The 23,480-nt window shown below is 40.6% G+C and overlaps 1 protein-coding gene across 1 annotated transcript in view; it reads right to left on the bottom strand.

Moving 5' to 3' along the window:
• Mettl24 (methyltransferase like 24) overlaps window positions 1–23,480 on the bottom strand; it is a 98,920-nt gene that overhangs the window by 47,395 nt on the left and 28,045 nt on the right. The window contains exons 2-3 of the mRNA XM_005330164.4: window positions 15,238–15,336; window positions 8,109–8,248 (exon numbers count right to left, since the gene is read on the bottom strand). Coding sequence (XP_005330221.1) covers window positions 8,109–8,248; window positions 15,238–15,336 — 239 coding nt within the window. The remainder of the gene's footprint in view (window positions 1–8,108; window positions 8,249–15,237; window positions 15,337–23,480) is intronic.

The raw sequence follows: 23,480 nt of genomic DNA, 5'->3' as shown, positions 1-23,480 counted from the left end.
GTATCATCACAGTGATAAAAAATTTGCCTTGGATAGCTTGCCGGTCTCAAGAAAATATGAGTTATGAGGAGCACAGACAACCCCAGCTAGTCCCAGCCTTCCATAAAAAACAGAACTGCCCTTACCCATTTCATCATGAAATAAATCCTCCCAATTGAGCCCAACCTGGGTCAGCAGAAGCCCAGATGACCTGAAGACATATTAGCAGTAATAAATAACAGTGATATTTAAGCCCCTGAGTTTTAGAGTGGTTTGTTACACAGCAATAGCTAACTGATATGCCTGGCATTAAGTATGAATCCAAGAGTTTCAGCTAAAACTACAAAGCATTTTTCCTTAGCAGATTTGGTTCCATATAGGTGAGAATATTGTAAAAGTTGTCTGTCCCAAATGATTTTTCATCTCATTAAATTTGTTGACTCTTAGATGAGCAAAGCAGTATTATCATAGGTAAGTTAATAAAAGGACAGTTTTGTATCTGCAATTATGCCAAAATTTACTTGTTAAATACATTTTGCGTATAAACCCTCTAGTGTAAAAATGTGCATACTTTCTTCCTCTGAATTTTCAGAATTTTTTTTCAAGCAAACATTTTATACTTTAAAATATATATAAATATTTAATCTTAAGTATAAAATTTATAAGTATAAATCACATATATAATATGTTTATATTTATATGCCAAATCATATGTATATGTATATATGATTTAAATCAAGACCTAAAAATATCTTAATCACTAAACAAGTCACATACTCTTCTATAACTAATTTTTTTTGGCAAGGCAAAAAATTATATATTGATATTATCATTTATAATTTAAACTAATTTCTATAATTAAAAAATAACAAATACACATAGAAAAAAATTAAATGGCACTAAATACATAAGTGAAAAGTAAGTTTTCTACTATGAGAAATTTTAGCCACTAATTTCCAGAGATTTACATGATTAGTAGTTATTTGTGTATCTTTCCAGAAATTTTCTACACATACACAAGTATCTTCTATTATAAATTATTATAAGAAAACACATACATATATGGTGGGGGAATTATCTTGCATGATACATTAGATAACATGAAACTATTTATAATTTGTAGTTTTTATTAACTTATGTTACTTTCACTCAATCCATTTAATCTTAAAATATAAATATGTACTTGTATTGGAAAGAAATATTCAACACTTAATTGGCATCTATAATTTTTATTTTTATTTGTTTGAAATGGTACTTTTTTAGGCTTAAATTAGTCAAGTTTGTGATAGAGATAAAATCAAGAGGAAGAATAAATGGAATATACAAAGATGTCACAAAATATAGTCCAAAGTAGTAAAACCGAGAGTCAAATCCAATCTGATAGTTCTAAGGCATGTGCTCTCTATACTCTATATCACAGCAGGTAAGCACAGGATACAGGTTCATGGAGGGAATATTTATAACCTCAGGAGTATAGAAAATTGTCTGTTACTAGACAGTTAAGATCCATGAAGGAAAAAGCTTGCTCATTTCTGAATCCCCAGTGCTATGTAGATAAATTATGTTACACAGACTTACAGAATGCTGCCCTGAGTGAAAGAAGACTTTTAGATATGTTCTAAAATTGCCAGAATATACAGCACAATATCCAAACATAGTATATGTGGTGAGCTACATTTTGCTGACTCAATAATGTAAATAAAAATATTTAAAGCATACTTCTTATGTGCAAGGCACTATATTGGACACAAGGGACAAACAGATAAATTAGTAATGAAGAAAGATTTTTGAACAAATAACTATAATAAAGCAACAACTATTATTTGTAGCAAAGAGTGTACTTAGGGGCTGGGATTGTAGCTCAGTGGTAGATCACATGCCTAGCACGTGAGGCACTGGGTTCAATCTTCAGCATCACATAAAAATAAAATAAAATAAAGGTAGTATGTCATCTATGACCAAAAATATATTTTTTTAAAAAGACGTGTTCTTAGTCTACAAGAAAACCATTTTCTGCTATTATTTAACCAGAAAGATAATTTACTGTTCCTTTTAATTCATACAAATATTTTACTTAACATATAATCCATGAAGCAAGAAGTATAGATCATATGCCTTCCATCTCAAAGTCTAAGACAGCTGTTTCATTTCCTGCCATCTTTTCTGTATTGCAGCCATCAGGAAAGGTAAAGGGGAAGCCACGGTCACATCTTTCCTCTTGAGGCTACGGCCTAAAAATTGCACACATCATCACTCCTACTCACATCTCATTGCTCACACCTATACATGGCCACTTAAGAGCTTTAAGGAAGGCAGGAAATGCAGCCATCTGCAGGGTGGCCACATGCCCTGCTGACCTTGGGAGTTCTGCTTCCAAAGGAACAACAAGAGAATAGATACTGGGGGATAATTAGCATTTCCTATGTACTTTGAATTAAGACTGCAGCTTTTCCTTTCCATTGGGGTGATAAAATTATATAACTCATGATAATAAATATTATTCTGCATACATTACTGGTGGAGTTGCAGGTCACAACAAACTTTTCAGCAAAGAAGGACCATTAAACCTAAGAGCTTGTAATACATTCCACTACTGTCATGTATGTAAAAAATAAGTTTGGCCTGGGGATGTGGCTCAAGCAGTAGCGCACTTGCCTGGCAAGCGCAGGGTGCTGGGTTCAATCCTCAGCACCACATAAAGATGTTTATCTTTAAACACCACATAAAGATGTTTATCCGCCAAAAACTAAAAACTAAAATAAATAAATAAATAAATAAATAAATATTAAAAAGTCCCCTCTCTCTCTCTCTCTCTCTCTCTCTCTCTCTCTCTCTCTCTCTCTCAAAAAAAATAATAAGTTTAAAAAACTAATACTACATATTTTAAAGAGGAAAAAAAACCCCTAAGAACTATTGAAGAAATAGGAAGGAGGCAACTTGATTTTCAATGGTAATGTAGAATAATATCAGAGTAATCACCTTGGCCATCCTTCTCTGATATCACAGAAACAAACAAACAAACAAAAAAGGATTCCTAGACTCGGTTGTGTGGGATATGTACTAAACAATGCTAGGAGGTGCCATTCACTTCAGAATGACCCAGTGATAATTTCCTGGCAGATGGCAGTAAGGTTCTTGGAAGAGGGGTACATTTTCACAAGCTGCACCAAGGTGTTCTTTGAATTAGCTTTGGTTGGTGCTGGCAACCACCTACCACTTTATACCACTGAAGGGTAAAAGGGATGGATGTGGCACTGTGTCAGGTCCTTGGTCACTCTTTTAAAAATATTCTTCAGACTATTAAAGTGAGTGACTTTTATATTCCCTAGGAATTAAAAATTCAGAGCTTGAACAAATAGGTGCTCAAGACCATTAGCCAGTAGGGAAATACAAATCAAAACCACAGTGAGATACCCCTTTGTGTTCAATAAGATAAAATAATAAGTGTTGGCAAGGATGCGGAGAAAATAGAACCCTCATAGATCACTGGTGAGAATGTAAAATGGTAAACACCCAAGATATAAAAATATGTCCACTCAAAAACTTCTACATGAATGTTCATCTCAATATTCATAATAACCAAAAAGCAGAAAAACCCAAATGTTCATCAGCTGATGAGTGGATAAATAGAAGGTGGTACATCCATACAATGGAGTATTATTCAGACATGAAAAGAAATGGAGGTCAGTACATCCACATGGTACAATGTGGATGAACTTTGAAAACATGATGCTAAGTGAAAGAGAACAGTCACTAAAGGTCATATATCCTATGATTCTATTTACATTAATGTCTAGAATAGGTGAATCTACAGAGACAGAAAACAGTAGTGTTTAAGACTGAGGGCTGAGGGGTCAGGAGATGATGGCTGCCAGGGAGATTGGGAGTAACTGCTCTGAGGTATAGGGCTTCTTTTGAGGGATAGTGAAATGTTCTAAAATTTTCTGTAGTGGCTAGAATATCATTGGATTATACACTTTAAATATGTGAATTCTATTTCCATAAAGCTGTTTAAATGTTAAAAAACAGAAACCCAGAGCCGATACAGGGAAAATTTTAAACCCTCATCATTGAAGGAAGAGGGGTTAAAAGAGGTCAGGCAATTACCATTTTCCCAGAGCTTTCAGTACTCGTTCTCCAACCCAATAGGAACCAGAGAATCTGGCCAAAGGATTATCTTAATCTCCACACTGCTACTATTAATGGGGGAGAAATAGGTTTTGCAAAGCATAAATGATCCATAATAGTGTATAAAATATTTTGTAATTATTGATTTTTGTCAAATAACATGGCAGCAAGTGCTAAGATTTCATCCGAAACATATTCTCAATAGAGACATCATTACTTCTAAGGAGGTGAAATGGATTCTGGGGGAATCTTCCTCTCCTTGCATACAGTGCACAGCTATTATAATTTTGCCTAGGCAGATATTCAGTACATCTATGGATTTGCAAGATCATGGAGGGTGATTAGGGAAAACGATCTAAAAAGAGATTTGGGGTGCCCAATTTTCTGATTCCTCCTTCACCTTTACTATGCTAACACCATTCCTGCTGTCTTCATTAAACTACCGTAAGACAAAAATGTTTGGCTCTGAAGCTTGTTCCCTCTTGAAACGCTTACAGCAACTGGAAGAGCCAGATTTTCTATATAAAATATTGGCTCTTATTGCCTAAGCATGTGTCACTTATGAAATCTTCTGTCTTATGCGAAGAATTTCATGCCTTGCAAACAAATACTACCACCTACCACAGAACTAGAGAAGAGAAGGAGAATGTTTACCCCCGTGCTATCTCAGTTTTTCCCTTTCACATCCAGCTCTACCCCTAAAATATAATCTTTGACATGAAAAGTAAAAGAGGTGATAATCTCTTTAATCTACCACTCCTCCCCGGCCCTCCCCACCGGTGCCTGAAATCTCTCCCACACCAAGGACACGTGAAGACCTGCAGGGAAGACGCCACCTGAGGTTTCCAGGTGCACAACGTTATCCTCCACATCCATGGCCTCTCCTTATTTCTCTTCCCTTTTCCTTTCCTGTAATATTTACATTTCTTCTCGCTCCCTTCCCCTGTCTTCACTGGTCAAAGACAAAAAGGGATCCTATTTTAACTTTCAATGGAACACCATCAGAGTTCACTGGACAAAATGTCTTTCACATTTTATTCTGGAATAAAACATTTTGACTCCTGGTGAGGAAAATTCACCACCAGAGAGATAGCAGTGGGGACACCCGCTTTAGCTATTGTGGTGGAGGAAAGGGAGATGTAGGGCTGCTGGTCTGTGTTTTCTGACTGCTGTGTCCTCCTTCCAGGAAGGTCACCCCTGCATCTTCAGTTTGTCAGGGAATTACTGGGCCCAGCAATGGCGTGTTCTTGGGTTTGCAGCACATACCCCATAGGCAGGGGCCACATGACTCACCACCTGCCCTCCTCACCTATCATGCAACTGTCCCAACACTCCCCGATGCTGGGATGGAGCCCACATTTCCTGCCGCCACCCTTGATTTTGGGACCACCACTTTGGGTCCAGGTCTTCTCAGCATCAGTTGAGATGACCTCAGCCAGCTAACTGCTTGTGCCGCCAGCATGTGATTCACCTCAACAGGAGGTGCTTTTCTGGATCCTGATCCTAAGTCATAAGCCAATCAACATTATCACTCACGATCCCAGCATCCTTTTTCAGCCATCAAAAATATTTTCTTTGGTTTCCATCAAATATAGACCCTTCTAGTCTATTCATTCCTTTTCTCCGTGGAGTTCAAATGCCCTCATCTGCTCTTAACAAAGTTGACTTTGAATGGTAAAAAATTGAAAGAAAAGTAAGAAACTACCTTTTTATCTGTACTAATCTGAAACCTGACTATAGAACCATCTTAATCCCACAGTTTTGAAATATAAGAAGAAAGAAATTTAACGTTTTCCCCTAAAAACAACTTTTCAAGTTTTATTTTACTCAGTGATATGCTTTAAATGAAATTATTCTAGAGTGTAAAATACTAAGTAAAACATAAAGGCATTTCAGAGCAGAAAACAGGACCAAGCTGAGATTTCCAATTTGCATGCGGTACTATGCAATTATTTTTTGACCTACTTTCATACATCTTTAATATGACATAAAATAAACTCTGCTGTCACAACTTCCCGTTCTTCCTACAGTCTTAAAGCTGAGCCAGTGGACTCTCAGGAAAAGAGCTCAATTCTAACCATCTGTCTCAGCAGCTCATCATCTAAACCAAGCCTTCAAATTCAATGAAGAGTTTCCCTCCCCAGCCTCCTCCCCTCAGGCCATCATTTACATGGTAAACATGTATTGAGTGCCTACTGTGTGCCAAGCTCTGCCAATAGACACCATCAGTATATCTTCATTTAACCCCATATGGATCCAATATCTCTAAATTCTTTCTGGATCTTTTCTTCTTTTAATCCACCATGACTAGTAATTCTTGTTTGTTGTATTTGATAGCAGTTGGGATCTTTTCTGCATCAGCACCTTTGGAGAGGCCTCCTCATTACCTTTGTCTGTTCCTAAACCTGACCCCCACCTATGATTCTGGTTATCTGAATGTACACCATAGAGGTAGATAATAAAAATCAGAAGTGAGGAACAGACATGTGATATTAGTGTCCCAAGTACTTTTTGAAAAGGACTTCAATAGTCTAGCCTGAGAACCTACATATTTCCTACCAAAGAGTCTTTTGGAAAAGGTGTTTTAGCAGAAATAATTTCTTCCTGCCTTTTCTTTTGAGACACATTATTTGTAAGTTCAGAACCATTTATAAACATACGGATATATTTGATGAAATAGCCTCATTTCTTTATGTTCATGCATTTACAAAAAGCTCTCTAGCCAGGTATGTTGGCGCATACCTGTAATCCCAGCAGCTTGGGGATTACAGGTGTGCTACACCATATTCATTCCTTTTCATTAATTTTTCATTCACCATACTCATTGGGAGGCTGAGGCAGGAAGATCATTAATTCAAAGCCAGCCTCAGCAATGTATCGGAGGTCCTAAACAACTTAGCAAGACCCTGTCTCAAAATCAGAAATAAAAAGGACTTGGAGGTGTGGCTCAGTGGTTAAGCACCCTTGGGTTCAATTTCTGGTAACAAACAAACAACAACAACAACACACACACGTAAAAAAAAAAAAAACTCTCTAAATTCATTTGTACATATAGGTCACTTTCCACCTGAATAACTGAACATCCATATTTTTATTTTGACAAAATCACATAGTTTTCATAAGAATCTCCTTTATTTTTTAAAATGCATAAAACTATACTTAGATTTATCATTGGTTGTTATAGTTCGGATCCCTCAAAGACTCATGTGTTGCTGTTCCCAGTGAAGTAATGTTCGGAGATAGGGCTTTTTGGACATGACTGGATCATGAGTGCTCTAACCTCATTATTGGATTAACTCCTGTGATTGATTAGTCATTTGAATGAACTATTAGGAAACCATGGAAACTAGAGGCCACAAGGCATGGTTGGAGGAAGGTCACTGGGGGCGTGCCCCGCAAGGATACTTCTTGTTCCTGGCCCCTTTTCCCACCCACTGTCTACTTCCTGGCCGCCATAACCCATGCGGCTTTCCTCTGTCATGCCCTTCCATCATGATGTTCTGCCTCAACTCAGGCGCCAAGTAATGGAGCCAGCTGACTGAAACCATGAGCCAAGGTGAACTTTTCCTCCTTTAAGTTGTTTATGTCAGGTATTTTGGTCACAGCAATGAAAAGTTTGGAACCAAACATAAAAATCCAACAGTACCCATTATTCATCTCTGGTCTCTCATAACTGTGTATAAAATTTCTAACTCTCTTTTTCTAGCTATATTCATTAATATTCTCTCTAAAGATAGTCTAATTCTCACTGGAAAATATTGGTTTTATTAAGAGGATCATCTTGTGCTGCCAGCTTACTACCAGCAAAATGGGAGAGAAAGTGGCCCTGGTGATTTGCCTAGGCCCACAGATTTACAACAGATCAGTCTGAGACAATGGCATATGGCAAAGCATAGCACCTGTATACACTGCAGAGTCAGAATTTTGTGTTGCTGAAAAAGTCATGAATGTCTGCTGGAAAATTTCCTTCTGCTATTAAAAAAAAAAAAAAAAGTACTTACCCTAAAGAATAGAGGCGGCACTGCCTGTTTCGGATTTGATGAGCTAAGCCAAACCTGTCATCAAGACACACCAACCAGGGCTTCTTTGCAGAGCTGGAGTCGGTAGCCAAGCCGTCTGTACTCATGTGATCACATGCAATCTGCAAGGATTGGAAATCAATATGAATAATTTTTAAATGTTAGATGATAAATGTTAGATAGAGACTTATTGCTTCCCTGGTCCCTGAAATTCTTAATAGGAGAGTTATGTCCTCCACTTCTCACTATTCCCCTCCCCAGGGAACTACATGGCTGCTGTAAAATGTTCAGAGGAATTTCAATTACATACCAGATAATAAGTAACCTCAAAGAAACTCAGAGCAGGTTTGAAGGGAAGTTAAGAACTGCTGTCGCCATTTGTCTTGAGAGCAAATCAGAAGCAGAGTTGGGAGTGGTGTCCAGAGGCTTTGCAGAGGTGCATTAGTCTTGGAGGATGGACAGAAATTGACAGAGAAGCTCAGACCAAGAAGGATTCCAGACACAGAGGACGGTGCAGACAATGTCCCTACTGTGAGACATGCAATCCAACTACAGACACAGACCTCAGAGGGACACTGGCAAGGTTATCTAGTCCTTATTTCAGGCAGATAAGGTGCGGCCACTAAGGTCAGAAAGGCGGCCTGTGTTATCCAAGGTAGACAGTTGATCACAGGTCAAGTGAAATTAATAGGCAGTCCCTGCTGATAAGATGGCATTCTGTGTGATAAGGTGCCCTAATGAGCTTCCTCCTGGGAGAGAAGGGCAAGAGTTCCAGGCAGAAGGCCCTTCCCCCAGCTAACCAAAGCATTTCTTTGAACTCATCCATCAAAATTAGATAAGAAAACCAAAGGCAATGTGGGTGTAAGTCAAGCAGAAGTTAGTCTCAAATTCCAAGTGCACATTAAGCAAATGTACATCATGAGGGATGCTGACTTGTGTTGAGGCCAGTACAGTTTGCATGGCTGAAGCTGTTAGAATGACCAAGAGATGCACCTTGCTGAGCAGCAGTGTCCCCCTTCCCATTCCTCAAAGCTTGCATAGTTGTCAAGATGCTCCATGACACAGCAGCTCCTGCTGTCACACCAGAGACAATCAGACCACTCCAGACACAAAGGATACTTTCAGGTTTAATTCATTGGAAAATATAACAGCAAGTGATTTTCTTTAGATGATATTCTAAGCTTGCCTAATCTTTTTTATTTGACTGATTTTCCAAAGTTCTAATCTAAGAAAAGCATATCATGGGAAGCCTATTCAACTAGTGCAGCAGCTGCTCTGCTTTTGCTCTATGAGGGCTCTAGCAAAATCATCCTGGAGATATTTATCAGCCATTGTGACAGAATCTTCAACGAGGATTTAGGGATCTCAGAGGAAAGCTGAAAAAGCAAAACGGGAGGTGTTCTTTTTCCCTTTCCACTTCTCTCTCTCTCCGACAACTGTTTAAAGGGGAAAATACCAATACAAAATGGAATTTAATTTTCTCTCAAGCAACTACTACAGAATACATTTATTAACTGAGTGCATTAGCATCTTAATTTGTGTAATTCATCTTTACTAGTTTCCCATAGAGAAATGGAAATTATGCTTCTGCTTGCCCCCCCCTCTTCTTCCCCGCTCACCCACCCAAAGGCAGGGAAGTTTGCTAATCTAATTAATCAGAGCTCAATGTGCTCACCGAGCCCTGATCTTCTAGTGGGCACATTACCAGGCCTGAAACACGGGCATCTTCATTACTGCTCTGCCTCCTGCCCTGCCTCTAGCAGGAAGCTAATTAGCTCATCAGGGCAGTTCTGTGTGACCCCAGGCCATGCCTTTACCACAGGAGACTGAGCCATTGCTCCAGGGCAGCTTCTTGGAGTGTTGTTGGTTTTTTTTTTTCCTAAAGTGGTAGGATTGATTCCCGAAGCCATTGTCCTTTGTGGGTGCTTCTCCCTAAGAACCTCCATAATGACAGATAGGATATGGATGTTCACAGGCCTTAGTTCCCTTCTCCGCACCATCAAAATCTAACCCTAGCCTCTTCCACAGAGTTTCCTAAGGTGTGGTCCACCTGCATCAGAACCACCTGTGAGGTACTTTAAAATGCAGTTTCCTGGGTCCCACTCCACAACTGCCAAAAAGAACCTTTGAGACTGACACCTGGGAACGTGCATTCTAATAGGCTCCCTGGGTTGATTCTTATGCAGACAGTCCTGCAAGGTTACTGGAAGGTTTGGCCTTTTGTAAAATCCAGGGAAATGATCCAAACTGGTCTTACCTTGGCCTTAGTGAATTAAGGCAAGAAGCTATAGTGGGCCAAGGCTTTCATCTGCAAACAACACCTTTCTGACCTCGCCCCTAACAAAGGGCCAACAGGGTAGGTACCAACAATTAGTCAAAGGCCTCCAACTGTCAGGTATGAAGGGTCAAGAAGGCTTCGAGATGGCCCTGCTCCTCCTTTTGTCCATGCCAGGCAACTGGATTTTATCTTATTGAAGATAATACTTTTTCTAATTAAGCATTGCTTCTTATTCTAAGATTTCATCTTGCACAGACATATCCCTGTAAAAGAGAGAGATTCTTTTCCATTCAATCACTATGATAATGTGCCCCCTTCTTTTTCTTAGCTTTAAAATAAAACACAGGGATTATCTAGTTTTAACCATTTAGTAACCATCTCATTGACAGACCTGAGCTTTTGAAAACAACTAGGAGTCCTCCATAAATTCTGCTCCTAAAAATTAATTAAATATTGATTTCTCAAACTTTCTAGTTAAGATTTATGGCCAGGGCTTCAATAAACTCTCTTGCAAGCAAAATAAGTAAGGGCAGCAACTTCAAGCTAAGCTTTAACTCAAGTAATTACATCCTCTGTCTGCCTAATACCCCTTGTAATTTTAGCTATATAAAGAGAATTAGGCATGGACAAGGGAAAACAAACTCCAGAAAAGAAATTTCTTGATTTTTTTTAGTTATTTAACTGAAAGGGCTAATTTATTTTCATTTCATTTTGTATCCCAAAAGCTTGAATAGTATTTTTGCCAACTTATAAGTAGAATGTAGAACCCTTAAATCTGGGGACTTTTAGCAAGAATCACTTCAACAATCAACTGTATGTTTATATACAGTCCCATTATTTAAAAGGCTCAAGGGTATTGTATATCTGTTGTTTTTATCCTGGTGTATGTGTATGTGTGTGTATGCACACGAAGCAGTAAATATAATAGATGCCATTGCTATGATGTTGTAAAGTTATGGTCTGAATATTCAGAGCCTGAACTGAACTCAGGTTGTCTTTATAAGTATATGTGTAGATAATTACACAAATAGATAAATAATAGAAAGAAAAACAGGTCAACTTTAAAACACATATTTTTTTTCTTTTTCTAAGCCACTATGCTTAGATTCATTTTGCACAGCAAGGCTTGCTTCCTGGAGGCATATGGTTTGGGGGTTGCCATAAAAAGCTATATCTGGAGCCTTCCCTCAGAACAGAGCACTGTATTTATGATTTAACCATTTCTTGTTAGCAGCAGACAGTATCATCATTGACTGCAGAACCCCACATATAAATCATTATCTTTTATTTATTATATATATATGTATATATATATATACATATTATATATATGCCTAACTGAACTCGATGTTTTACACCTTACACAAATACCACATCCTTTGGTGTTTCATTAAAAAAATGAAATATTGAGGCTCTGGAGGCTAAGACAGGAGGATTGCAAGTTCAAAGCTAGCCTCAGCAACTTCGCAAGACCCTATGCAACTTAGCAAGACCCTGTCTCAAATTAAAAATAAAAAAGGGCTGGAGATGTGGCTCGGTGGTTAAGTACCCCTGGGTTCAATCACTGGTACCAAGGAAGGAAGGAAGAAAGGAACCAAGATCACTACAGTACACAGTACAGGCCCAGGATCATGTCTATGGCTATCTAATGCTATGCTGTCCTGTGTGCCCTGTGTCTCTATTCCCAAGTTCCCTTGGCCTAGGAAGCCTTCTTCATTCATCTATCCACCCTCCTGTTGTCATACCTCTCTTGCATGCTAGCTGTTTACCAGTATGTGTGTGTCGGAGGGTGGTATTTAATATTCCAGAGCCTAGCACACTGCTGGCCAGGAGCAGGTGCTCAAATAACCTGCTGCATTGATGCATGGATAAATCAAATCAACAATGAACACATCAAATGCCAGTCCTCACTCTAGAAGTTTGAACATGGATTTGAGGGAATTAATTTTCTTTCTTAATTTTGAAAAGCAGCATAAGAGAATGGGGGTGGAATTCACTTTAAGTACTTTCAGAGACTTTTTTTCCCTAGCCCATTATGACTCACTACTGCTAACTGAATTTTTTTCAGTAACAGTGACTCTAATATTCTGCCAGTTTTACAGAATTTCTTTGTCAAGATGAGCTCTAAATGAGGCATAAGCCACAAAACCAGTCACAAAGCTCTGCATTACATAGGGAAGTGGAGGGAGCAATGGTTAGCAAAAGATTCAGGTAAAGAACCACTTACTGTTATTTCTGATGGCTCCCACCTCCTGGCCTCTTAGTAACCCAGAAGTGCATCAGAGCACAGTACTTTGCCTGGATAAAATGGCTCTTGATTACAAAAACCAGTGGGTGGTCTAGAATCTTATCTCATTCTTTCTAGAGGATAAAAATCCTTCTAGTGAACTTTGAATAAGTTCAGGACATGCTATTTCAAAATATGCCCAGCTGGTATATTGATTACTCCAAGCTGAAATCATTTGAGTAACTGTAACTTCAGCAAGGAGCATTTGGACTGCTTTTCCTACATGCAGCAAGACATAAAGATTCTTTGGGGAAAGATGTCTTTTCCATACCACGGCCAGAAAAGAGTTTCGATCACCAGAGGCTGGTAATTGGGACTGCAATGAAACAGAATAAACAAACTATTTAAGGTAATCCCTATCTTCCACCAGCTTTTTCATCTACTATCACTACCTCTTTTGGAAGCATCCTGAGAATCTACTGCGCTAGTCCAGATATCCATTTATCCTGTCATTCCTTCACAAGTTTATTGTTCTTTATCTTAAAGAAAAAAGCACCATGCTTTGGTCATTTTAGGGGATCTTCTCTTATGAAGATTCCCGTGTATATGTAAATTTAATAAAACTTTTATGCTTTTCTCTTATTCATCAGCTCCTATATTAATCGGGATCCTAGAACCAGCTAGAACACAGATTTGAGGGAATTTGTGGGAACCAGAATGCATGTGGGTGGAAGAGATCTAGCTCTTCCTTACAGCGTCAGCAGACAAGTCTCTCTTATTGCACTCATCGAACTGAATAATAAGTATGCACTCATTTATCTGCCTTCACAATTCATTTGTTAGCTCCTTGAGGGCAGAGATTATATTCCCAGGGCCTAATGCAGTTCCTAACATGTTGCAAGTATTTGGAGACCCTTGCTTTTCATAACAATCCTATTTTCTCTGCACAAGACACAAAATCTCTGCACAAGATCACAGAACTGAGAGAGACATTAGAACCAACTTAATCCAGTCTCTATTTTTTTCAAGCCCAAAAATCAAAGGAAAAGGAAATTGCCCAGGGTTCCAGCATCAGACTACATCACATCAGAGGACATTGCTCCTTTTTTTTTTCCCTTGTCTTTTTTTTTTCTCCCCCAGAATTTTTCTTCTTTCAGACCATGGCTCATGAGAGAAATCTGAAATGACCATGGCATGCCTCAAGATCATACTTCTGAGTAAATATACCTTGTGTAAGTTAGTTCAAATGCCTTAAAAAGGGAATTTGGAGTCTTACACTCAGTAAATTAATTTTGGAGGGTGAATCCCATCATTCTCAAATTCAATTTATAAACTTAACACCTCTCCTTTTTCTCTGAGGCCTTTAAGAGCCTTTTAAAGTCATCATTAAGAAGTCTAGCTTCCTATCTTTCATGTAAAGCCAAAGTGTAAAATTAAAATTTCAGTATTTTAATTAAGTCTGCATAAGTCCACCCAATTAACTTGCAGCAGCAAAATAAGGTGAAATTATGTAAAGCACGGGGACTAATTCATCATTCCATCACCCACAATTAATTCCACAAGCTTCTAATTCCATGTTTGGGTGACAGGTATTAAAATCTCCATGATTGTCTAACTGCATCATAGGAGAAACAGGACTTTCTTTTATCCCTAAACCAGCATCTCAAAGACCAAGAAATATATTGCTTCCCACGGATGAAAAAAAAGGCTTTACTGACAATGAGGTTCAGGAGGAGGAGAAATGTGCCAAGAGCCAGTGGGATGAAGGAAAGAAAAAGAATCCAGGATCCCCAGACCCAGCCACCTCCAGACCCCCGGGAAGTCCCCCGAGTGGGCCTATGCTAGCTCCCTGGCTGTCAGGGTTCTTAAATTACTAGCACTTCATAGTTCAGGGCTAAGTGTCTCTTGGGCCTAGATCTCCTCTTATATCTGCCTTTTTTCCCAGGATCAGGCAACTTGAGAACGGAAACCTCCTGATTAACGTGTCAAGAGCCATAGACTCTCCTTAATGGACAGTCTTTTCGCCTGCTCGGGGCACAGACTCAGCCTGGAGCTAGGCCGGAGCTGCCACTGTGTGTTAAGTCACTAATAAAGGCTGTTGCTCAGTAATGATTTAAAGTGCTCCGAGGAGAGGGAGACTTTGGATTCATTAACTTCTCATCCTTCTGCCTCAAAGACTCCTCTGCTGTCTTGCCTACTGCATCCCTGGCTGCCAGGCATCTGTGGCAGAGAAGTGAAAAGGCAAATGCTTCCAAAGGCAAACCGGAGCTCCAGCCTCCAGATGATGGTGTTGTTTTGTGACACACATGACTGCCTACTCACAGGGACGAATCTGTCACTTCAAATGGTTTTCCAAAGCAATTTTCTAAAGTGGATCTTTAAACCACTTTGGGATGAATCATTAGAACATTTCAGGTTGATGAGACTCCTGGAGGAAAGAAGATGCCCGAGCAAATGGAAGGCACCTCATCTTCCTCCGAGAGAGGGGATAAATTTAAGCAGCAACACCACAGAAATCAGGTCCCTGTCAAGTCGCTCAGAACCTCCCTACCCATCAGGAACTTAGGTTTCAAAGGGGCAATCAATATTTGAGCCTCAAACCCAACCTGCGTGGTGCTGATGTATTGCAGGAACCTCGAGGCTTCTTCATCCAGGGACTGAGCAGGGCCCGCCCAAGGCTGGAGCTCTATATGCCACCGGGGACCCTGTGAGAGACAGAGAACATAGTGGGTAAGGAATGAGGAGCCTGGTGGGGTGGGGAAGAGTACCAGATAGGATCAGGCTGTCATAACAAGCACGTGTGCACGGAGGCAGCAGGGGGGTCATCTGTAGCTGCTGCCATTAAGGCCACATCAGTCACAAGGAGATAAATGAAGCCTGAGAAAGCCCAGGACCAAAGGTAAGCAGAAGACTGCAAGAGCTCTGGGGACTGTCTGAGCTTCTGATTAAAAAGCAGATTCCACTTGTCCCTTAACTACGACTCTATGTTACCTGATGCCAATCCCCATTTGGAAGAAAATATCCCCAATCTGCGATGGTTACCTAAGCTTAGAGCTCCCTAAGGGCTAGCTTTTTGTGTTGGCGGTACCCTAAGGCTGAAATCTCATCTTGGTGGGGAACCAACACTCAGGCACTTGGTCATTTTCCTCAGCCCAGGGAGATGGGGTGACGCCACCTAGTGGCTGAGCTCATGCACATGGGGGTGAGAAGCCAGGAGCTGTCCCCACGGGGACCAGAATTTTGGCTTTCTAGTACTATGACGTGGCCCTCACTTTTCAGCAAAGAATACAAGGTGCTCTCCCACAATTGGTAGTTTGGGATGAGCTCTAGGGCCCCCTTTTGTACCAAGGATAGGTAGATGAAGGACAGGGGTGGGTGGCAGTGGTTTAGTTCCCACAAAAGTGGGAACTCCTCCAGTCGATAGGACACACAGGTGATGATGTCTTGCTAGACAGAGCCTGAAGCTCCTCACCTGTAGTTGTCACCACCTGGAGACCTCCAGGAGGCTCACTGTGATTCCAAGGGAAGGGAGGGTTCAACCTGCAGGCAGGACAGGGTTGTGGGGTCAGGAGATGCTCCAGCAGCTGGCAGGATGGATGTCCAGCATCAGGGACATCTTCAGGGGTCATGGCACTGGGGTTCCTGCAGAGTGGCCACTTAACCCCCTTTATGATGAGGAGGGGCACGGGAGGGTTCTGGGGACAAGATAAGGGGAACACTCACATAGACATATTGTCCTCTGGGTGGGTGTTGTGACAGGAACTGTCTGTACCCCCAAAAAGAAACATCTGCACAGCCTGTCAGTACAAATGTGGTTGGTGGCCCATGAAGGGGGTAGCCTAGGTGACTTGAGGTTAAATTGAAAACAAGAATTCAGGGAGGAGCGAGCAGGTTCATCAGTGTGAAGCCAGGTGTCTGGGCTCAGGGAAGAGAAATCCTCTTCCATGTGAGGGTCCAAGATACTTGTAAACATTCTGGAAATGATAAAGTGTTGCCCGGGTTAGGCAGCATTAGACACATGTCATCACAGAGTCCCAGAGCCCACAACCTGTGACCTCTCGGCCTATGCGCCCTTTGTCATGGCTGAGCACCATGCTCTAGAGCCAAAGAGGCTCCCTGGCCTCCCGCAGGCTGCCCTTTTCTCAGGGATCCACAGGCAGGACCGACCTCACAGGCGGGTCCCTGTGCAGGCACAGGAGCGCCGTGCTTGGTTTATCTCTCTGCTGATGCTGCCCTAAAATTCTTCATAATTTTTGAACAAGAGGCCCCGCTTTCTCCTTATACATTGGGCTCCACAAATTATGTAGCCACTCTGCTCCAAGGGGTAGCTTTACTGGGAGGAGAGCCTTGTCTTTTATCTTTTCTGGCCCTCTGAAGGTGGAAGAGGCAGAGACTGGGGTCAGAGAGAGCAAGAGCTGATGTCTTGGCAGGGTATCTTGTGTCCCAGCCCCTTCGTTCTTCTTTCCTTCTCTGAATTAGGTGTTGATGACCAATCTCAAACAATACTTACTGAGCATCAGCCATTTCGTGCCAGGCACTGGTAAATACAGGTCTGAATAAAACCTGGACCCTTAAAAAAGGCACCCAGTCAGGAGGGGGAGTCAGATATGTACAAAAGAATTTCAATAACGAAATATGAAAACATTCAGGAGAGTCATTCTATTCAGGAAACTCTAGACTTCTGAAAATCACAAATTATAAAGACATTTAAACACAAATGCCTCCTCATTTTTTCTTGGTCACATTCTACCCAGCGGGCCACAGCAGTTGTCACAGCAACACAATGTTCCACAGACCTGTCAGAGTGGGGTCTAAGAGCCTCCCGCGCGCTGTCATGGGGCCACTCACAAATGCCCCTAGCATCTGGCCCAGGAGCCTCTTGATGGAAATGATGGAGTTCACATGTCTGGTTTTTCTCTAAATCAGGGGTCAACAAACTTTTTTTTCTACCATGGGTCAAATAGCAAATATTTTAAACTTTGCAGGCCAGATGGATTCTGTTGCAACCCCTCATCCCCTGTCATGGCTCAAACGCAGCCACAGACAGTAAGTCAACAAATGGTCGTGGCTGTGTTCCAATAAAGCTCCATTTATAAAAACAGGCCGCAGACTGGATTTGGCCTGCGAGCTGTAGTTTGCTGACCCCTGCTCCAGTTGATTCTAATTTGGAGGTTGGCTGGCCTAGGAAAGAGCATTTATTTGAAATAATGCAAGGGAGATGGACTGTGATACTTAGATGAAACCAACTTTTTCATCTGGGTGAGTTGGGCAAATATCCGAGTCCCAGCAGGGTCCTAGAGACCTGTGAACTGGCTAATTGGGGAGAGTTTCACAAAGAGACTACTTACAAAGGGGTGGGCAGGGTTAAGGAAACCAAGAAAGAATAATGCTAAACTGTGGCTGGTAACCCAGAGAGCCTTTACCTGCCCTAGCGAGAACAATACGGAAAGAGCCTTTCACCAAGGAACACAGACCAGAGGGAGGCTGCGGTTGGCTCATGCAGTCATCCTCCCAAGGTCAGAGAAGGAGGAGCAGGGTGGAGATTGGACCTGGTTGGGCAAATAGGAGATCTCCTGGGCAGCTTTCCTTGGAAAGAGGAGGTAAATTTGACCAAGGAGTCATTCATTCATTCAGCAGGAATTTGTGCCTTAGGCCAGGCTCTGTGTTATGATTTAATAGAGAACATGGCTGTGTCAGCCAATAAACGCAATGAAGTGATCAGGGGCTCTGACAGAAATCTCTATAAGGTACAATAGGGGGCACAAAGAGATTGAGCATCACTCCATAATAAATGCCAAAAAAATTTACAAATATAGTAGTCTTCACTCCTTCGAAGCTCAAATGTACGTCAAAGTTCTTTCTAGCAGAATTAAAGGGATGCCTTAAGTACAATAGCAGCATTTAACAAGGCTAACACACAAAAGTAAATTCACAGATCAATAACTCTGAATCCATCTGACGAATCAATATGGTGAAACAATAGAATTACCTTAAGGATCCACAAATACTATCTTTTTTGCTATCTGATATTTCTTGGCTCCAGCTGAGTGTTGACCACAAAGAAGCCAAACACAGCAGCTGGACCAGTGAATACTATAAGTTGAGGAGTCTCAGATGGGGATCTAATAGAAACATACAACAAACGGATGCTCTCGCTTGATGCTTTGGTTGAGCTGTTTAAAAAACATTTCACATAAAGCACTCTTCTTATTGGAATCTGCCTGACAGCAATTCATGATTATTTCCCCATGGAAACCACTAGCTTTTACCATCTCTTTCAATTATCATTTGTCTTAATTTTTTAGTGTATACATCAACATTTGCCCTTTCCAAATTCCCACAAACAGAATTCTTTGTGCATCTTCAAACACCAATGGCAGATTTAACACAAAAGGGCAAAAACCCATCTTTTTCTTTAAAAATTTTTTATTATGATGATTTTAACTCAAACAGTTTCTAAATACAGGGTCTACTAAATGTCTATCATCCATGTGTTTCAAGTATCAGGTGGCCATAACAATGCTATGCCATCTCTCCCAGGAGGTAGAAATATGGATTCTCAGTCCTGAATGTCCATAAAACTTCCTGTTTACGCAAGTACAACAGCATCTTAGCAGAAGGTGGCTGGAGGTACCATTATTTTGGATTTATCTGTCTTTCTGTCCCCAGAAGGCCTGCACTGAAATGTCAAATGGAGTATTAAAGTGAGTTGCCATAGAGAAGGGACCTGCTTGCTCCTGAGCCCTTGCAGAGACAGAGCTCCTCTACTCTTTTTCAATCTAGTCCTGCTCCCAAAACAGCAGACATTGACACAAAAAGCCCTCCCTTATCACAGACAAATTCCTCAGAGAAGGTAGAGTCCTGGATTTCCAAGGAAAGGAAGCAGCCCCCTTTTTGCTTTGCAAGATCTTATCTGGCACTTTCTCTAGGGATTGTGCACTGCAAAGCTAGCTGACTTTTTCTAGCAAGGTAAAAGTCTTTGTAACATAGGGAAAAAATTATAAAATAAAAATTGAGATTAAGGAAGTAGAAGTTTCTATATCCAACCAACTCATGTCATGGTGGCTATCTTGCAGATATCTGAGATTCTACTTCCCAAAGGATAAAAAGGTGACCACTGAGTCATTCAGTGAATAGAGATAATGGATCTGACTCAAAGAGACTGCAATGAGCACAGCCAGGAGATTTCTGAGTATTTTTATCATTTGTGATCTCAGCATTAAATTGATTCTCAAAAAAAAAAAAATCCCAAAAACAACAACAACAACAACAAAAAAAAACTGCGTCTCTCAAGTCATGAAGCTGAATTCCAAGATTTTGCTCTTAATAGATCATACAAAAAAGAAAGCAATTTAAAAAAAAATACTTCTTTGCCTACCAGCCTACACATATTAATTCAAAACCATAGCCCCAAGCAAAACTTGTTGCATTAAAAAAAAATGTTAAAGGAAAAAAGCAGGCCTAATCATGACCTAGAAAAGAGAGCCATCTCTGCCTTGTGTAAAAGCTTTCTTTGTCTCAAAATTTGGAAGAACAGCATTCTTCTTCACAGTTAGTTCCCTTACACCCATGAATGATCTCATGCAGCCCGTGAAGAAATTGTCAAACTAAGAATACTGCCATCACCAGCTTTACAAGCAATTTTTATGAAAGTTTTTTTTTATACTTTTAGGGGGAGGACATATAAAAATTAACGATAGAATAAACCGAAAGAAAGCTTCCAATGGTTCATTCCTTTGTGTTTCAATGCTATAGTTCTTTGGGGAGATGAAATTGTGTAAGTGATTTAAATGACCAGTTTCTTTATTGTGGAAGAGAATTGATAGAGTGTTTGGGATAAAATGTCAATAGTCCCAAATAGATATTGCCACTGTTATCAAGCTCTGAAAGTTTTCAGGATCAGCAGTTTTCCTGTGGGAGAAATATCTAGCAACGGATTCTCTGTGTTATGGTTGTGCCCATGGAGAAGAATGAGGTGGTAAGTTCTTGATTCGATTAAACAAGATGCTGAGTGTGGGTTGGGTGGATGTTGGGGAAGCCAGGGATTTCTGGAAGAAACAAACCAAAACAGCAAAATAGATTTACTTGGTAATTTTGCTGCAATTTGGTCCTAATTAAGAGCATCTGTTAGTGGGCAGGGAACAATGGCTGCAGGAAATTGTTTATTCCTCTTTAGAAAGAGAAGGGGGTGCTCACAGGAGTTGTTGGGAGAGGGGGAGGCCCAAGATGGAGTGAGTACAGCTCACGCCTTCCCCCTCCGCTTCCTCAGACAGCCCTGCTTCAAAAAGAGCAGGGGTCAGTTTTGTGTTGTTACTTAAAATTCAGGAACTTTGTCAAAAATCTCATAAAAATAAAAAGAACCTTAGTTTCAGTTCTGGGTCAGAGGTGCAAGCTCCCTTCTACCCCACGTCTCCTGCTGAATGCAGCAATAAAACCTGGATGGAATGCAAGGAACACTTATTTGAGGAATCTGAAAAGTAAACATAAGGAGACAGATTGGAGAAGAAGACCAGAATTCTGAGTACCCTGGAGCCAGCAGTCAGTTCACCATTATTTTTCCCTCTGGTACACCTCCCACCCCGACTCAAGGTGGCCCTGCAGGGGCAGAGGCACAGGCCCATACCGAAAGTCCCAGAGCAGCCCTTTAGTTCAGAATCGGGGAGATGGGGTGGGAGGCAGCTTCTTTTTTAAAATTTTTATTATTAGTTGTTCAAAACATTACATAGTTCTTGACATATCATATTTTATACATTTGATTCAAGTGAGTTATGAACTTCCATTTTTACCCCGTATACAGATTGCAGAATCACATCGGTTACACAGCTTCTAGTGTTCAGAGAAACTGGGGAATGTTTCCATTTCCTCCTTTTTCTCCATTCTTGTATCCCAACCCCTGGGCTCTGAAGAAAAGCCATCTTCCTGTCTCATCTGAAGCTGTGACCCCAGAGGATGGCATAAAGCCTGCTTTCTCTCTGTCCTCTCAGAGCTTAGCCTTGGGCTCAGCCACAAGTACAGGAAGTGTGTAGGAAAGCATGGGCAGAGCAGTGGCACCTAAAAAGCCCAAATCTGTCCAGAGGTTCAGAGATTGCAGGGATCTTGATAATACTGGGGCAATTGCAGAAGAGCTCAGGGAAAGAGCTGTGCTTCCCCTAGAACTGTACATGCATAGATCTGACCCTGGCCAGTATTTCAGACTTTAGGAACTGAGCTAATATGGAACCAACATAGGCGCCCTTCAACAGATGAATGGATAAAGAAAATGTGATATACACACACACACACACACACACACACACACACACACACACAAAGGAATATTACTCAGCCATTAGATGGATGGAACTAGAGACGATCATCCTAAGTGAATTAAGCCAATCCCAGAAAACCAAAGGCTGAATGTTCTCTCTAGTAAATAGTGCTAACACACAATAAGGGGAGGGGAAAGAAAGAATAGAAGTTCATTGGATTAGACAAAGGGGATTGTGAAGGGAGGGGAGGGAGGATGAGAATAGAAAAGGCTGTAGAATGAATTGGACATAATTTTGCTATGTTCCTATATGAATGCATGAGCAGTATAACTCCACATCATGTACAACCACAAGAATGAGCTCCTAAGTTATATTTCATGTATACACTCTACTGTCATGTATATCTAAACAGAACAAATGAACAATAATGAAAATATCTACCCCATTAAAAAAAAAAAAAGAAGAAGAAGAAGAACTGAGCTAACACAGACCCCTGCCCAGGTCTCAGACTAGCCACTAGACACGGGCAAAGGAACAGACGTGAAACACACTGCAAAGGCTTTGGAAACAGAATTGATAGAAATCACAACCCACAGGAACTCAATGCCTGAACCCCACCAGGTCAATTATCAGTTAAAACAAACGTATCACTATCATCCCTAGTCTTCAAACAAAAATCAGAGTCTCCTAATAAAATGTTTAAAATATTCAGGAAACATTCCAAAACTACCAAGCATATGAAGAATCGGAAAAATCCCAACTGGTATGAGACAAAGACAATCACAGATGTCAATGAAGGCATGACACAGATGATGATAGTTTTTGATGAAGACTTAAAAGTAACTATTATAAGAATTCTTTACATGAACGAGAGGTGTATACTCTTGAAGCCAGTGGACACATCGAAAGTCTCAACAAAGACACAGGAGTCACATGGAAATTTTAAATGAAAAATATAATAACCAGCTGGGCACAATGGCACATTCCTGCAATCCCAGCAACTCGGGAGGTTAAGGCAGACGGATTACAAGTTGGAGGACAGTCTGGCAACTTGGCAAGACCCTGTTCCAAAAAAAAAAAAAAAAAAAAAAAAAACAAGACTGGGGATGCAAGTGGTAAAGCACTCCTGGGTTCCATCCCCAGCACCAGAAGAAAAAAGAAATCCCCTGTACCAGAAGAAAAGAAAAATATAATAACTGAATAAAAATCTCAGTGGACAGAATCAACTGCAGAATGAATTTGGCACAAGAACGAGTCAGTGAATTTGGAAATAGAATAATAAAAAGTATCCATCTAAACCACAGGGAAAAAAAATGATTTGAGAGGAAAAAATAAATAAAAAGAGTCTCAGGGACCTATGCAATGATACCAAGAAGTTGAATGTTCACAGCGTTGACATCCAGAGGAGGAAGAGAAAGAAGGCAGGGTAGAAAATAATATTTAAAGAAATAATGGCTAGTCAATTCCCAATTAAGAGAAACACTCAAAGAATTCCACATCCGTACACTGAAAGCAAAACACAACGAATAGTAAAGCTGCGTCCATGGATGCTGTGGCAAATGGGACATGGGCCAGGGCCAAAATGACTAGGTGAGAAAGGG

This window comes from Ictidomys tridecemlineatus, chromosome 8 (assembly GCF_052094955.1).
Source record: "Ictidomys tridecemlineatus isolate mIctTri1 chromosome 8, mIctTri1.hap1, whole genome shotgun sequence".
Lineage (NCBI taxonomy): Eukaryota > Metazoa > Chordata > Mammalia > Rodentia > Sciuridae > Ictidomys > Ictidomys tridecemlineatus.
This window is presented reverse-complemented; position numbering and strand designations above follow the sequence as displayed.